General features: G+C 37.5%; 1 protein-coding gene across 1 annotated transcript in view; it reads left to right on the top strand.

Annotated features, from left to right (window-relative positions):
* Positions 1-16803, top strand: part of SHTN1 (shootin 1) — an 87758-nt gene that overhangs the window by 1025 nt on the left and 69930 nt on the right. Inside the window, exon 2 of the mRNA XM_007433684.4 lies at positions 12974-13026. Coding sequence (XP_007433746.1) covers positions 12974-13026 — 53 coding nt within the window. The remainder of the gene's footprint in view (positions 1-12973; positions 13027-16803) is intronic.

The following is a 16803-nucleotide window of genomic DNA, read 5'->3' as shown; positions in this document are numbered from 1 at the left end:
GATAGGAAATTAAATTTAACTCATAACTTAGGGCTTAGAAGTTTTTGTGCTTGAGTGGTCTGGCCTTTAGTGCTTTGGGCTACAACTCTGTGAAAATACAGCATCCTAACGTGGGAATTTAGGGAACTGGCAGATCCATAAGGGAGCACAGCTGTGCAGTGCCCACTCAGTCACAAAATGAACTGTGTGACTGCAGACCAGCTGATCGCTCCTTCCACCTCAGATGGTTTGTGAGGATAGCACTGGAAAGGAATGGAAAGAAATTATGTTCTCCTTAGAAAAAAAGGCAGGGTAAAAATGAGATAAATTCACCAGTGGAATTTCAGCGTTTATTCTTATTTCTTGCTGTCCTGTGAGAGTTAAGATCTTTTTAGACAACTCTTCAAGGCAGTAACGACTCTATGAGTTTCAGTTAGACCATTCTGACTTGATGCCATGTTGTTGTCTTCTTGATCAACTGTGTATCTGCTGATGGCACTTGGGGGAAACAGCATTTATCCAGCAGGTGAAACAAATGTAGAATACCAATGATGGGAACCATTTTTGCCCTAAAATCTTAATTAATCCTAGACCAAGCCCTGACATGAACCCCATACAAATTTTTACACAGAGTTATACACTGTCTCTGACTCATTCATGAACATTTCCTAGTCCCACATTCTCAGCTGATCCTATATAAACTTGCAGGTGGAGAGGGCAGCTTCCCTCCCCAATACACCAACAAGCTCTCTTTTTAATGATGGGAAGATTGGAGATAAACCTTTTCTGTTTTCTTAGCACTGAAAGAGAGGTCCCTTTTCTAAACTCTGGGGCAGGAGGAAAGGCATAACTTGGGAGTTCCTATCAGCACAGGAGGAGAGGAGAAGACAGATCCTTTCCTTACTCTAAAAAGTTGTGAAAAAGTTTATCTCCAATGGCTTGAATTGAACCATGATCTTTTGCAGGCAAACTAATTGGTGTTCTTCTAAGCTACAGTCTATGTCAGGGGTCCTTAAATTGGAATTTGGAGAGCAAATTCTCATAAAATAGTTGCCATAATGGGTGTGGCCAAGAATAAAACTCCCATTTTTCAGATAACAAGGAAAATAGTGGGCTGTAGCCACCCATCATTTTCTTTGAGGTTTTGGTCAGGCATAGAGACATTGTTTTAATTGGGTGCTTTGCTTTGCAGCATGCCAGCTTCCATTCCAACAATAATTCAGCATTCTCTAACAGTTGAGATGCTCTAACTTCACCAAACATTTTTTGTGCAATTTCTGGGGACCTTGGGATTTCTATGCTGATTTTGTACATGGATGGAGCTGTGCATCAAGATCTGTAATCAAATAATACTTCTGGTTATTAATAAACAGAACATAATCTAATATAATCTAATACAAGAGGTTGTGCCCTGAAAGGTTTCCAAATGTGACCTCTTTATTGTGATAAAGTAATGAATTAAATAAAATAAAAACTCTAGTCAGTTAAATCTCTTCTCAAGGAAGCTGCTTAAAGGTACTACTCTAACCTTACCCCTTGTGAGGCATTCAGCCTAAATATGTATGGTCCAAAGTGGGGAGGGGCCGGGGACATATATATCCCACCAAAGTGTCCCTCCATTCCTGATCTCTGAGTCTTTATGTATTGTATTTTTAATCTAACAAGAATAAAAATAAGAAAAGCTATTAAAAATAAAATGAAAATATACATAAAATAGCACAGGTTTAAAAAGGTAAAAGGCTATTCTATGCCTGCCTACATATATAATAACAGTTATCTTGCACTGGCTGCTGGTAAAGTGCCAAGCCCAGTTTAAGATGTAAACATTAGACAATAACGCCCATTTGCTTGTGGTCCCACCAGTGAATTTACCTTGGAGCTCAGTAGCTAGGAGAAGCATCTTAGCAGTGGCAGCACCTCAGTTATGGAACTTTTCCCTGAGGGAAGTATGGGGCTCCTCCATACTGGCTTCTTTAGACGACAACTTAAGACATATCTACTTGCTCACGTGTAAGACAAACAGTTGCTCTAGGACCAGCGTGCTCTTTACATTATGTTTTTAAAATGAACATTATTTTAATCCTTGTGTTGCTATTCTTTTTGTTTGGGACTCGTGGCTTTGTTTAACAGATTTTATTGAAGATTTTAAAAAATATGCTTGGTGTGTTTCAAGGAGAAAAAATGGGACAATAATAATACCCCTCTCCCGCATGATTTGAACCTGATCACACAGTTACAAGTAATGCTATGTGATGATTTTTAGAACACTGTTCAACATATGGATAGTTAGCAGGGGAACAAGGGACAAAATGTGTCATGACATCATGATACAAAAACCACAATTTATGTAGTTGTGGACAATATTAGGACACAAGTTCATAACAGCAGCATAGAGAGTAAGGAAAATGACCTTGAGAGAGATAGGCCACATCCTTTACCAAAGCAACAAGGGGAAAAACATGCCTTACGTCCAAGACAAGAAGAAGGCATGTGCAAAAGACTCAGGTAGACACCTCCCAAATACACATGACTATAAGGGGGTAAAGCATGGTCAGGCTTGTAAGGTTCTGTTACTATAGTCAATATTAATAAAAGTAGTTTTATTGAGTAAAGTTGATTTCTTGATTTGGTGTATATAGTGGGACTGACAGGCAGTGTCTGTGTCATGATATCCCCATGTGCTTATCATTTTGGCCCAATCTCAGTTGTCAGCCCATACTTATGGTGTGTATGTAATGGGATTGAGTAGAATTAATGGATGTGACCCTGGTCAAACACAATTTCATCACTTAGTAATTGAATATCTTACTAAGACTATTGCCAAAAAGGCACTGTTACACATTCCATATATTTATGGAAAATTTACCATGTGGTGCTGTCCAGATCTTTCAGAATATGCAGTATAAATAATCCAGGATGGCTAAGAGTAGATCTCTTTTAAGACATCTTGCTTGATATATAGATGTTGGGTTTCAGTAGAATGAATTGGGTACACAGTTAGCAAGGCCTGTTCTTGTCCTACCTATAACTGGATATCAAAGGGACCTGTCATTTCAACTATGGTATACAATTTGTGGTCTTACATACAGAACAGAATATGCAGAGTTGAACTGGAAAGACCTATTACCATATCTATGGTAGTAATAAAGTGTCATTTCAGTTTAGGTAACAAGGATCATTTCAGTTCCCACCCTGGCTGTGTCTTGAAAGATAAAAATTGACAATAAAAACATGCAAATCTTTTATTGAAATTGGTTGTTTAAGTGTAAATTGAATTTTAACATTTTCTTAAAGCATTGTATAAAAATGGATCTAGCTCAAACCTATCATCATAAATAGGAATTGTTGTTCCTTTTATATTGTATGAACATGCTTGTTAACAGCAGTGTATGGAGGCAAGAGATAACATACCTGATTAGTCCTATTCTGTTGATATGGTATGAGCACAGCTTGTACAATGAAACCCTAACCCTCCTCTAAAGTTACAAAGATGAAGGAGGTCAGTGAAACAGAAGGACATGTAGAGAAGATACAGAGGGAGGAGGAACCTCTATAAATGCAAGAGACAAGAGAAGGAAAGAACAGAAAGTGAAGGAAAAAATGCACAGAACTTCATTCAATTCTGCAATATGTATTCCAAGTGTTCTCCATTGACTGTTGAAGAGAACACCTGTCTAGCAGGCTCTAAAAGCATTTTTGTCCAAGAATATTATATGAAGTTCCTATCACTGGAGACCACTGAAATGATAATCTAACTTTTAACAGCAAAATTCTCTTCTGTTAGTGGAGAAATATTTTATTCTTCTTTTAGACTAATTCATTCTAAGGTGAGAAAAAAGAGCAGATCTGAAAAGCCAGAAACCTTTTTCTGACACTGAACAAACAGGAAGGCAAAGGTGAAGAAGAAAACGATTAACTGTACCAGCCAGTTGACTTAGCTGATATTGCTTTTATTTCTAAATGTCACTTTAGTCTTAACCATCAAAAATATATGACAGTGGTGATGAAATATTAGCCTTGTCTCAGTCTCTGGTGAATAATAGAAGTCTGCAAAGCATTCTGTGAATGGAGTGTTCTGTGCATGGATCAGGGGGTATCTGTGATTTGAAGCAGTCATGCGTTATTCATACACAGATATGGAGCATACAGTATATGTTCTGGCAGGTGTTCCAAGGGGGATGCAGTGGGGAAACAGAAGATTTGCTTGCACAGCAATGGAAGGATGAGGTGGGTGCAGGGCAATAGCTGAAAAGAATGTTTTAGTGAAGACGTAACAGATATGGATTGGGTGGGTGCAGACCACTGATGGAAGTGGAAAAGGAATGTGCATGGTGGCAGACAGGGTGGTGGAGGTGGGTGGCTGCAGGGTGAAAAAAGGAGCAGGAAAGACTGGATGAAGTGTGCAGGTGTGCCCTGCTTGAATTCAAGTGGGGCAGTTGCTAAAGGAAGGTGAAGGGGAGGAAGGCACTGGAAAGATCAGTGAGCAGTTTAGCACCCAGGTCATGTGGTAGAGGGGAGAGTGAGGGAGAGGCACAGTAGCCTTATATGCCAAATAAACAAGTATAATAGTATAATTTAAAACCCAGCATGATTGTCTGCAGCTAGGAATTTTCATGCACACACAAAATTCCACATGAACTAGAGTCCTGTACTATCATGTTTCCAGTTCATGTAAACATGAAGACATCCCACCGCAATTGCACTATATTTACGGAAACTGACTCTTCACTAACATCACCAGCACAAGTTAGAAGAGCTGCTTAGCATTTCTTGCACATTGAGATGTGTATGTGCAAGCATCACTTGAACAGGGTTATTATTTTGTTGAAGAAAAAATACGTAGAATAAACGAGTGTACTATTGCAATTTAAAACCCAGTTTTGTTATAGCAGTTATGGTTCTTCTATCAAAGGGGACTCCAAATATTACTGAACTGCAGTGTCTCGCTTTTCTCATTATTAAGCATACTGGCTATGGCTGCTGGAAATTGTAATTCAGCAAGATCTGGAGCTCCAGAAGTTCCCTATTCTTGTCCTAAACTATAACAATAAAGTTAGCCTTCAACCATCCATCAGCAATTGAACTGGAATTGGTTAATTTCTTAATTACTTTACAAAAAAGCACATATCTGCTTTGGTACTAAATAAAATTAAAATCATGATCCAAAAAAGGAATCTGAAAAATTCCCAATAAATAATTGCTTTTTGACATGTACATCTAAAAATTCTAAAAATGAAAATAATATCTATGAGAAATGATAAATATGTATTAAGATTGTATCAGACAATAATAATACACTCTCTTTTAGTAAAAGAATGATTAAAAAGGATCTTCTTCATAGTGATTTCAATAATTAAAAATCACTGAAGAGTGATTTAAATCAGTTTGATTTAAATTAAATATGCCCTGTGCTGAACAGGTATTTTTATTTTTTTCTATAAAAATGATTTGATAGATATCATGGAAAATAGTATTTCCCCAACCTGATGAATTCCAGAAGTGTTGGACTGCATGCTGGAAATTGTAGGCACACTTGGAGGGCAACAGATTAGGGAAGGATGAATTCAACATTCTGACATTCCCTCCACCACTGCCTCCCCATTATAATTATGGGCATTTCACTAGGCTAGTAATTGATCTGATGAATCAATAAAGTGAATTGCAGTTTCCTTAAGGGAGTACTCTGGGAATTATAATGAACAAGGAGGAAGATGGCAATAACTTAACTAAAGTATATAGGATTTAAGTTATTTAGAACAGTATACATTAGAATGGTGCCCACAAGGCTTTAAGAAGAGGAACATAGAATTGGTCATTGATATAATTTACCGTCTGCATAAAAATCCTATTGTCTTCAAATGCAAATCTTTGTAGACTGCATTAGTCCAGTGTCAAAAATGTGAGAAACTAAAGGGTGCTTCTGAATGCTTCTGAAGCAAGCATTTCTTCAGTGAAGTTTGAATATTTATTCTGGTATCACTAATTCCATTTGTTGGGATGTGGGATATGGTATAACACCTTAATGATTTTTCTTTGTTTTTCCTATAAAATCCAAAGCGATCTTTATAGCAGGTCTGCTGCTTTGGTTGAACTTGCTATTAACCAATATGAGAAAAAAACCCACACAAACTGGAAAGGAAGGAACTAAGCACATTGTTGTTAGAATGTTATTTGTTGTTAGAAGTTTATTTGTTTAAAATGTTTTTTCCTGCTTCTTTGGCTGACAACTGGTATCTTTCGATAGTTGCTGTAATTACCCAGAAAGTTCATTTTAAATCTAAGAGAGAGAGGCTGAGAAGCTTGCCCCATATAGGCAGTTATTTTATACCTATAAGTAACATTTTTGCTTTCCCTCAATGAGCAGAATTTTCAAGCTCTGCAAATAGCATACGTTTGAGATGATGGAGATCATATTGAGGATGGGGACAATCAAGACGGAGGCAATAGTGATTAGCAAAAAAATTAAATACTCCAACTCCCCATACCATAGTACTCATCTGAATTCTATTCCTCCTCTGCACGTTCACTGTTTGTAAAATAAAATTAAAAATCTTAAACTCAAGGGAAAAACATAACATCATAATAAGTTTGATTCTAAATGTTACAGGTGAGAAAAGAGGAAGAGGTACGGGGCAGTTGTTTTGAAGCCATGTACATGTGAGGATACAACCTGTGTAGAGATGTGAGGGGATGTGCAGCAGCCAACCACAAACATCCTTATGCCTCTTGGCTCCATTATACCACTCCAGTTTGCAGAGGGTGGGGGATTTTTTTATAAGCAGTGAAACTGGAGAGAAGGATTAAGAAGCCATCTCTTCATGCCCGGTCTTCCCAATCCAGATTGGGCTATGGTGATCTTATACTAAACCAAATAAATCCAGAAGAGCTACTACACACTATGCATTTTCCTTACCATATAGTTTAGTGAAGACAAACACATTGCTGAATGCATTGTCCAGTTCTCTGTACATCTAAAATTCAGATCTCATCCTAAGATTACCATTTGTATGTTATGTAGAGTGTATAAATAATTAATAACTCTTCTAAGTATGTTGCAGACAGGACTGTATCAGAAAAGAAGAGAAGGAGAAAGACAGTATAGAAATGGTATTGGATTTGGTGACAATATTCATGGGAAATGCTTCTCCTGAACTCCACAAAACCCTTTTCATACAATAATATCTCAATGCATTATAAGAGCACATACTCACATCTACACAGTTACATCATTTCTCAGCCTTTAGTTACCTTTATATGTTATGCTTATGTATTATTGGTTTTGCTGTTATATTTTTCATAGAAGTTATTTATCTATGTATTTATTCATTATATACAGTGTTATACCAGCTTCTAAGACTCCTGGTAGTTTATTTTACAAATCAAAAACAAGATTAAAACAATTGACAATTAAATACAGATGGTCATTCAGGAATCGTACAAAAAAACACCTAATCTCTGAATATCTTCATAAACAGTACTGTCTAAATTGACTTGCAGAAAGCTGATGGGGAGGATACCAGGTATGCCTAAGTGGCAAGGTTTTCTAGAATTTGGAGGCTACAAAACAGAAGACCTGTCTTTGGGCCAACATCTCCTTGAGATGACCTTTAGGATCTCTTTTCTATATGAGTACATGGGCATGGCAGATTCAACCTAGAGGAGATCCCTACGGTAGCCTGGAGCCAAGCCTTGTAAATCAAAACCAGCACTTTCAATTGGACTCTGACACCTATTAGCGACCAGTGGACCAAAGAAGAGATATATAACAAACTATAGATATATAGTTTAGTCTGAGCTTGTTTGTACCCATAGACTCCCAATGCTGGGTTAAGATTTCTACAGTATCTCTAGTTCGGCCATGGATTTGCAACTGACTATTGCCAATGTACACACAATCCAGTACAGGTTTCAAAATCCTTTTTACAAAGAAAATATTTGTTAATGTTTATGTGATGTGCTTTTATTACAAATGTCTGAGAATGGGGAGGACCATGATTCCAAAACCCCCATGGAATTCTGAAGGTAGGTTTCTCTTTTTGAGCTACTTCTGCCATTTCAGTTCAACCATTTAAGAATTTGGCAGTTTTATAGAGCCAAGTCCTCTATTTTAACTATATTATCTCTATGTAATGTATCCCTCCAGCTCTTCTGTACTGTACATGCTGGGTCACTTCCTGACAAATAGTTTACCCAATCTGTTATACAAACCCTTCCACATTTATTATTCCACATATATTATCATTCTGCCTTTCAAGACAGTCTTGCACTGCTTAGCCTTCCATCTGTGCTCTCATGTTGCAGCTTCATTGGCTTCCTGTGCAACTCTTCCTCCTGAATATTTAGCTTTTAAGAATACATTAACAGTATTTTTTTAAAATTGATTTTAAAATTTAAAAAATGTCATATTTTTATTTATCCAGAAAAATGCACTTGTTGCCTTCTGAACAGTTTAAATGCTAAATATGATTAGAATAGTCATGTTGAAGGTATACAAGTAAATAACAGGATGTTAACTCTTAGATGTGGAGTTGTAACAGATGGGGTAGCCTATAAATCTCATAAATGAATGAATGAATAAATGAATGAATGAATGAATGAGTGAGTGAATAAATAAATGGCACCATTGGTACGTCTTTTTGTCATAGGGATCAAAGGAGGAGACTTGACGTCAGTTTAATTTAAAAAAAAACGAGGAAATTTTGGGAATTGGTGGCTAATAGTATTTCCATACACAGCCCCATGCCCCATGCATGCATTTCAGCATAAAATTGGACGCAATATTTTTCCTCTGTTTACAGCTGTCCACATACTGAGCTGACAACAGCCTCTATTGAATTACGCATACTACTAGAGTGACTAGCTGTGACAGAATCTGAGTGTAAGAAACTGATGTCAACCCTGGCCCTTGGAAAAGCCCCTGGAGAGGATATGATTCCTCCAGAGTTGAACAATTCCTGGTGGGTCTCCATCCAGACTTTTTCCAAAATAGATAAAGCATGTGTTGTACATCCCCACTGGAAACGAAGTATAATATACTCAATCTTCAAAAGGGCAATGGGCAGAAACCTGCCAATTATCATCCAATTAATCTGCTAGGTACTTCTTCTAAACTTTATGCCAGACATCTTCTAATAAATTAGAAGGTTGGGAGGAAGAAACTTTTTTTTTTCATCCAGAACAGGCAGAATTTCAAAAAGGACATAGCACATTAGATCACTGTGCCATGAAGGCCCTTATTCAGAAATATACCAACAAACATACAAAGCAATTCTATGTCAGCTTTATTGACCTTACCGCTGCCTTTGATTCAATTGACAGGTCTCGCCTATGGGACAAACTAGCTAGGACAGTCATTGATAGATGCCTTCTCAAACTAATAATTGAACTACATACCATCATTGTAGCCAGAGGAAGAGTGGGTCCATAAGAATCCTTGTCAGACCCTATTTTATTAGAGACAGGAGTCAAACAGGGCTGTTTACTTGCTCCTTTCTTATTTAACTTTTATATTAATAATATTGAATCATGAAATTACCGGATGTACAAGCTGGGTTTTGAAGAGGCAAAGGAACTAGAGATCAACTTGCCAACATTCGCTGGATCATGGAGAAAGCATGAGAGTTCCAAAAAACATCTACTTCTGCTTCATTGACTATGCAAAAGCCTTCAGTTGTGTGGATCACAACAAACTGTGGCAAATTCTTAAAGAGATGGGGGTACCAGACCACCTTACGTGTCTCCTGAGAAATCTGTATGCGGGCCAAGAAGCAACAGTTAGAACCGGTCACAGAACAACCGATTGGTTCAAAATAGGGAAAGGAGTACGACAAGGCTGTATACTGTCACCCTGCTTATTTAACTTATATGCAGAGTACATCATGAGAAATGCCAGGCTGGAAGAATCACAAGCCGGAATTAAGATTGCAGGGAGAAACATCAACAACCTCAGATATGCAGACAATACCATCCTAATGGCAGAAAGTGAAGAAGAACTAAAGAGCCTCTTGATGAGGGTGAAAGAGGAGAGTGCAAAAGCTGGCTTGAAACTCAACATTAAAAAAACTAAGATCATGGCATCTTGACCCATCAGTTCCTGGCAAATAGAAGGGGTAGAAATGGAAGCAGTAACAGACTTCATTTATTTGGGCTCCAAGATCACTGCAGATGGAGACTGCAGCCATGAAATTAAAAGATGCTTGCTCCTTGGGAGGAAAGCTATGGCAAACCTAGACAGCATATTAAAAAGCAGAGATATCACTTTGCTGACAAAGATCCGCATAGTCAAAGCTATGGTTTTTCCAGTAGTAATGTATGGCTGTGAGAGCTGGACCATAAAGAAGGCTGAGCACTGAAGAATTGATGCCTTTGAACTGTGGTGCTGGAGAAGACTCTTAAGAGTCCCCTGGACTGCTAGGAGGTTAAACCAATCAATCTTAAAGGAAATCAAGCCTGACTGCTCATTGGAAGGATTGATAATGAAGCTCAAGCTCAGATACTTTGGTCACCTAGTGCAAAGAGAGGACTCCTTGGAAAAGACCCTGATGCTGGGAAAGATTGAAGGCAAAAGGAGAAGGGGACGGCAGAGGATGAGATGGTTAGATAGCATCACTGAAGCAATGACCATGAAACTGAGCAAACTCAGAGAGGCAGTGAAGGACAGGAAGGCCTGGCGCAATATGGTTCATGGGGTCACGAAGAGTCAGACACGACTTAACAACAACAGTGGTCATGAAGTTACAGAGTTGTTTCTCCCTTCCATACTTAATGTATGGAAAATTTCAGTGTTAATGTATGTTGATGGCACTGAGATTGGCCTTAGAAGATTATTGGCCAGCCTAGTTGATTATTGTGAAAGGGAAAAACAGGATAAATTATAATAAAACAAAGGTAGTGGTCTTTGGCAGAAGTAATACTAAACACAGATAGAAAGTTGATGCCCAGTGAATAGAGCAATGCCGTCTTTTAAATACCTAGGTATCTTCTTTCATAAGCTCTTACATGGAAAACACATTTAACTGCTATCTTAGCAACTGCCCAAGATACAATGGGCACTATTCGGAAGTTTTTCTATTCTAAAGGATGGCAGATGGTAGCCCTTGCATTTAAAATATTCCAGGGCAAGATGATAGCCCAGATGCTCTATGAAGCTAAGATATGGCAATGGGATGAGAAGGGTATTGCCGAATTGGAAGTAGTCTGAAACAACTTCATAAGGAAGATCTTGGGTTTCTCCCAGCGCCCCCCACTGCTTGCTTAAAGATGGAGGTAGGGCTACCTTTCATCGCCATTAGAATACATCTTGCATTTCTGGGGCACTATAAGAAACTAGAAATCCTTCAAGAATCCCACCTTGCCAGACTCTGTTTTCTCCATTATGCAGTTGGAAATCAAAGGACCAAATTTTTGTCACCCATGCTACAAATGTATTTTCTACCACCTTTGGGAGAGCTTAGCTCTTAGGACAGAAAAAATATTAGAGATAGGCTTTTCGAAAAGGATGCCAAGAAAGATGCCACTGCAGTACAGTCATCCAAATTTTCATCTTGGTACCATCGCTATAAAAAATATAGAAGTCTTTCCCAGTACCTGGTAAATATTACCAGAGCCTTACTGACAAGGGCTTGTACAACCCTTTGCCTACAGACCATGTTCCCAGCATATCTCAAAGGGAGATTTTGCAAGTGTCCTGCCAAATAACATCTCTGTCTGTGTGGTATTGGTCAAGTGGAGGGCATTATTATGTCCTACACTGCCCATTTACAAGGAGATTAGGGTCAAATTATTGATGGTAGATGATCTCAAGGGTTGGTACTTGAACAATTGAACTATGTTTTTGCAGATGTGTTTCCAACTGTTAGCAACCAGGTTGCTACCTCTGCTCTGCTGTCATTTAAACTTAGAAGGAAATACTTAAGTTCTTAGTTGTAGGTCCGGCTTTATCTTGTTTTAACATTCTTAAATCTAGTACTCTTTTTATTACTTCATTTCACAATCTTACTATTGTACTGTTATTTATTGTATCTTATAGTACATTATATGATCTGTAGTTACAACAATAAATTTACTTACTTATATGTCTTTTATGCCAACTACTAAATTTGTTAGTTAATAGAAAAGACTTGGAAATGGGTCTTCGTAGTTCTAATGTGCAAGAACTTGTAAATTTATCCCAACAGGGCTAAATTTGATCCTTTGATAGACAATGATAATTTTCAATTTACATGGAAGATACGTATCAAAAGGAAATTGGTTCTATATGGCTTCTCCAGTAAAGCCCTAAAAGGATGGAGTATGATCAAGCCAAAAAAGTATCAAAGAAGAGAATTTTCAGATTACAGAATGCAAGCAAGATATTAGTATGGCACAAAGGCAACATAAGTCTGAGATGCTGTCCTTCACTACCATGCCAGCTGACTATTTTCAACACTTAACAAATTATAGATATCACAGAGCATTTACCCTCCCCAGGTTTGATGTATTGTGTTCAGCAGTCACTGATGGTAGATAGTGAAAGATTCCCTACTAGGAATATTTCTGCCCACAGGGCTCCCACACTGTAGAAAATGTACAACGCGTTCTGCCAAACTGTATTTTTAATAGGGAATTATGTGCAATGTTAATTAGGCCCTTCATAAAAAGACTGTCAGGTAGAGGTGATGATTGGTATATCTCTTTTCTCCTAGCAGACCATAGATATTGTTACTCACAATGTGGTCAAATTTTGCCTAGCAGCTATGAGAATACAGCAGCAAATAATATCCAACATGATTGTTGTTGTTGTTTTTTTTAAAAAAAACTTACAATTTTCTTTTTAAATTCTTTTTTATTCATTTTTATGTTGCTTTTTGGGTCCTCCTTTACCACTCTGTTTACAACCTGTGAGGGATCTTATATGTATACACTGGTCTAACACTGTAGTAAAGTCTTACAGAAGTTATAAAAACTAATACATTTTTTCCAAATGTATTACTAAAATTCCTTTTTGTCTTTATAGCTATTGGTGAATATGAAGATTTAAAAAAAGAAAACAAGAAAACAAAAGAAGAGGTTTGTACTTGTTTTCATATGACTTAATATTTTTATAATATTTGTTAACTAATTTTTACAGATCTTCTTGCTGAATATTTTGTCTTTTAACTAAAGTTGATGTAATCTTTTCTGCCATCAAGTGTTATTCATACCAAGCAGCATTTACAATATTGCAGTACCACCACCATGACTATTAAAATTTATTTCTGTATACTGATGATTTGCTTATTACTTTTATCACATAATTATATCTGTGGAGATAGAATTATTTGCAGAAAATGCAGCTCCAAGATTAGAGGTATACTAGCAAATTAACATACCGGTCCAGCTGAACAGAAATGGAGCAAATGACTAGATCTTTCCTATTCCATCTCCATCATAAGCTTAACTAAGCAAACAGTCCTGCAGTGGCCCTTAAAAAACATGTTGCTCTTAATGCAAAAACTGAAGACGTATCCATTAACAGGATTATTTTCATATAGTTTTTTAATGATTAGTTGGAATTAGTTAAAGGGTTTCATATAAAACACTGAACTATGGGCTTTTTCATAGTTTTCAACTATTTTGTCTGAAGCTACATTTGCTTATAAATCATGGTATGCAACAGGTTTCTAAACCAGGATATCAAATCATCCTTCAAAGAGGTCATATAAATCACAGTTTGTGCTAACTGTGGTTTGCTGCTATCTGGATTAATAAATTGGTTAATGGATTGGTCTATAACTGACAGACTAAGACTCTAATTCAGACTTGGCCATGGAAAGTCGCTGAGTGATTGTAAAAAGATGAAGTTTCCTTTGAATTGAGCTCAGTTCCTAATGATGACATGGAGACATCATTGTTTTCTTGGTAAAAATATAGAAGAAGTTTGCCATTTCCATCTTTTAGGATGTTTTAGGATTTTGTGGTGATCTCCCATTGAAATACTAACCAGGTGTGATCTTGCTTAGCTTTTCAAAATTAAACATGATTGATGAAGAGGTGCCTCTGGCTATTACCTAAATGATTAAGGTATTCCCTATTCCTCAGCCAGACAGTCTGACTCTGTTGTATGTGAGAAAAATTGGAGGAGTGCCTACCATGTATGATAAGGTGAACTCCTAAGGAAAGGGAAAATATAAATCTAAGAAACAAATAAAAAGGGAAGCTAGAGATCTATAGAAGCAGGAAAAAAATTGTAAATTCAAGAAAAGAAAGTGTTCCCTGGTTGTTTTGCAAGATGTGTCCATAAAAAATGGAAAATTACTTATTTCTCTTACCCTTCTTTGTTTGTTTGTTTGTTTGTTTGTTTGTTTTTGGTGTGTTAAGATGTTAGTAATTATTGAAGCCCCACCCCTTTTTACATGTGTCATAGGCACCGTCTTTACTTCTTTGACCCCCTCCCCTATGGACACCCTGGTTTCTTGACAACTTATAATGGCCTGATTTGTAAATACTGTTGCATCATAATGGGTAAATTCACACATAACAATATATATTAGAATAAGCAAAGAACAACAAAAGGTAACTTTTAAACTGATAATAAAAACGAGGAAAACTGTGTAGTTGACAAACATTTAAAGAAGAAGTGTATTAGAGCTGAGTTGTCCCCACCCCCCACAAAAAAGTAAGCTTGTTTTTTATTGAGGACAGCCCAGGACCCACATTTATACTATCCAAAGCATGAATTTATTGGCAATTTTTAATGACTGGATTGTGAGTGGAGCAGTATAAATATAGGTTTTTACTTTCTTACTAATCTGTTACTACTTTTGTATTTCAGGATGCCCCTTTAAATTATTAAAAGAGCTAAAACAATAGTGTTTTAGAATTGGAGAAGGAGGTATTTCTCAAACAAAGAAAACATAATATTGGGCTATACAAATGATGTTGTTACATGGTAGGGAACTCTAGCTGATCCCAGACTACAGGCTAACTCAGAGCATGTGTTCATTAAGAAAGAGTAGCAGGTGAACGTTGGTTAAGGTAGAGGGTTTTGATTTGGAGAAGGGGGTGATGCTTGTTAGCATCTTTAGCAAGGCTTGGAGAATAATTTTTGTAGATGAATACTTCTACACAGCAATTTCATTTGAAATTAGATTTTTCATTTCATTTGAAAAAGGTATTCTTTGTTCAGCCATATTGTGTGAGAAATAAAATATTTTGCTAGAATATTTCAGAATACATTCATTCATGTGTTCAAAGGAAACCAGTATGAAAGAGTGTGGATGGGCAATGTGTAGCCACCCATATAGCTGAACTGAGGCATGCTAATCTAAGGGGATGAAATCTAACATCATTAGGACACTCATCTGTTCTCTAGAAGCTACATTTCAGCACATGCACAGTACTTCTTTATGTATCCATTTCTTCATTTGTTAGCTTTGACTGACTGATTATGTGTCATCAAGTCAGTATCAACTCTTAGTCACTACTTTATCACTTCAGTATCTTCATTGCTTACTGTACCTGTTGTCGCTAGTTTGGTCTTCTAGTCTGATTTTTCCCCCTGACTTTCATTATTTGAGCTTGTAGATCATTTGTATTTTTCATTGTCAGATTAGTGTCATAAGCATAGTGCAGATTATTAATATTTCTTCTGCCAATTTGAAAACCATCTCATCTTCCTCTAGTCTCACTTCCCTCAATTTAAAAAAAACAACTAACCCCTCTCACTTCTATGGGTGGTATGTGTCTTCTTGAGTCCCCTATCAGAGGCCTGGGAGTTTGAGGGTTCTGTGCAGTATCTTGACTATTACTAATATTGCACTCTTCTGGAGAGAGAGCTCTCATGTTGTTCTTGGGATCTGTTGGAACCCTCTCCCAGCTTAAGAGTCACAGCCTCAAGTGCTCCTACCACCACTGGGACCACTTTGGCCTTTACTTTCCGCATTCTCTCTAGTTCCTCCTTCAGGCCCTGGTACTTCTCCAGCTTCTTATACTCCTTCTTCCTCATACTGCTGTCACTTGGCACTGCTACATTTATCACTACCGCTGTCTTCTGGTCCTTGTCAACTACCATGTTGTCTGGTTGATTGGCTAGTACCTGCCTGTCTGTCTGAATCGGAAGTCCCACAGGATCTTAGCCCTGTTATTCTCCACGACCTTCTGTGGAAATGCCCATCTCGATTTGGGAGGGTCTAGCTTATACAATGTGCAGATGTTCCTGTACACAATGCCAGCTACTTGGTTGTGTCGTTCAGCATATGCTGTTCCTGGGTGTAATCTTACACCCTGCCACTGGGTGTTGGATTGTCTCTAAGGTTTCTCTGCACAGTCTGCACCTTGGGTCCTGTCTAGTGTGGTGTATGTATGTAAGTGTGTGTGTATGTGTGTGTGTGTGTGTGTGTATAAGCATATATGTTTACAGCCTTGTCTCACTTAATTGCCATGTTCTGTCCAGACTGTGGCTTCCCATCCTGTGCATAGATTTCTCATGAGAACAATGAGATGAATCACATTCATCCTTAACAGCTTCCCTGAGTCCATTCCACAGTTCCTCTGATTCCTTATCAGTGAGGTCCTGGACTTCAGAGCAATTCCTGATGATCTCCTTGAAAATGGTTGAATGTTGATTTAAATCAGAACTTCATTGTTCTAATCCAATCATTTTAACTTTATATTTATTTATTAATTTAAATAGATTTATATCACTGCCCATCTCAAATGTGACTCTGGGCAGCTAACAAAGATTTAACCCCCCCCCCCAAAACAATATAAATAAAATATATAAAAATACATTTCCCAATCAACTAAAAAACAAAATGGCTTCTGAAAACACCATACACCAGCAGCATGGGTCAATTATTTTCCTGG

The sequence above is a fragment of the Python bivittatus genome, unplaced genomic scaffold, assembly GCF_059951505.1.
Source record: "Python bivittatus isolate LINGU-HERP-01145 unplaced genomic scaffold, Pbiv_v1 ctg000980_np1212, whole genome shotgun sequence".
NCBI classification, from domain to species: domain Eukaryota; kingdom Metazoa; phylum Chordata; class Lepidosauria; order Squamata; family Pythonidae; genus Python; species Python bivittatus.
Note: the sequence above shows the minus strand (reverse complement) of the source record. Positions and strands in the feature narration are given on the sequence as shown.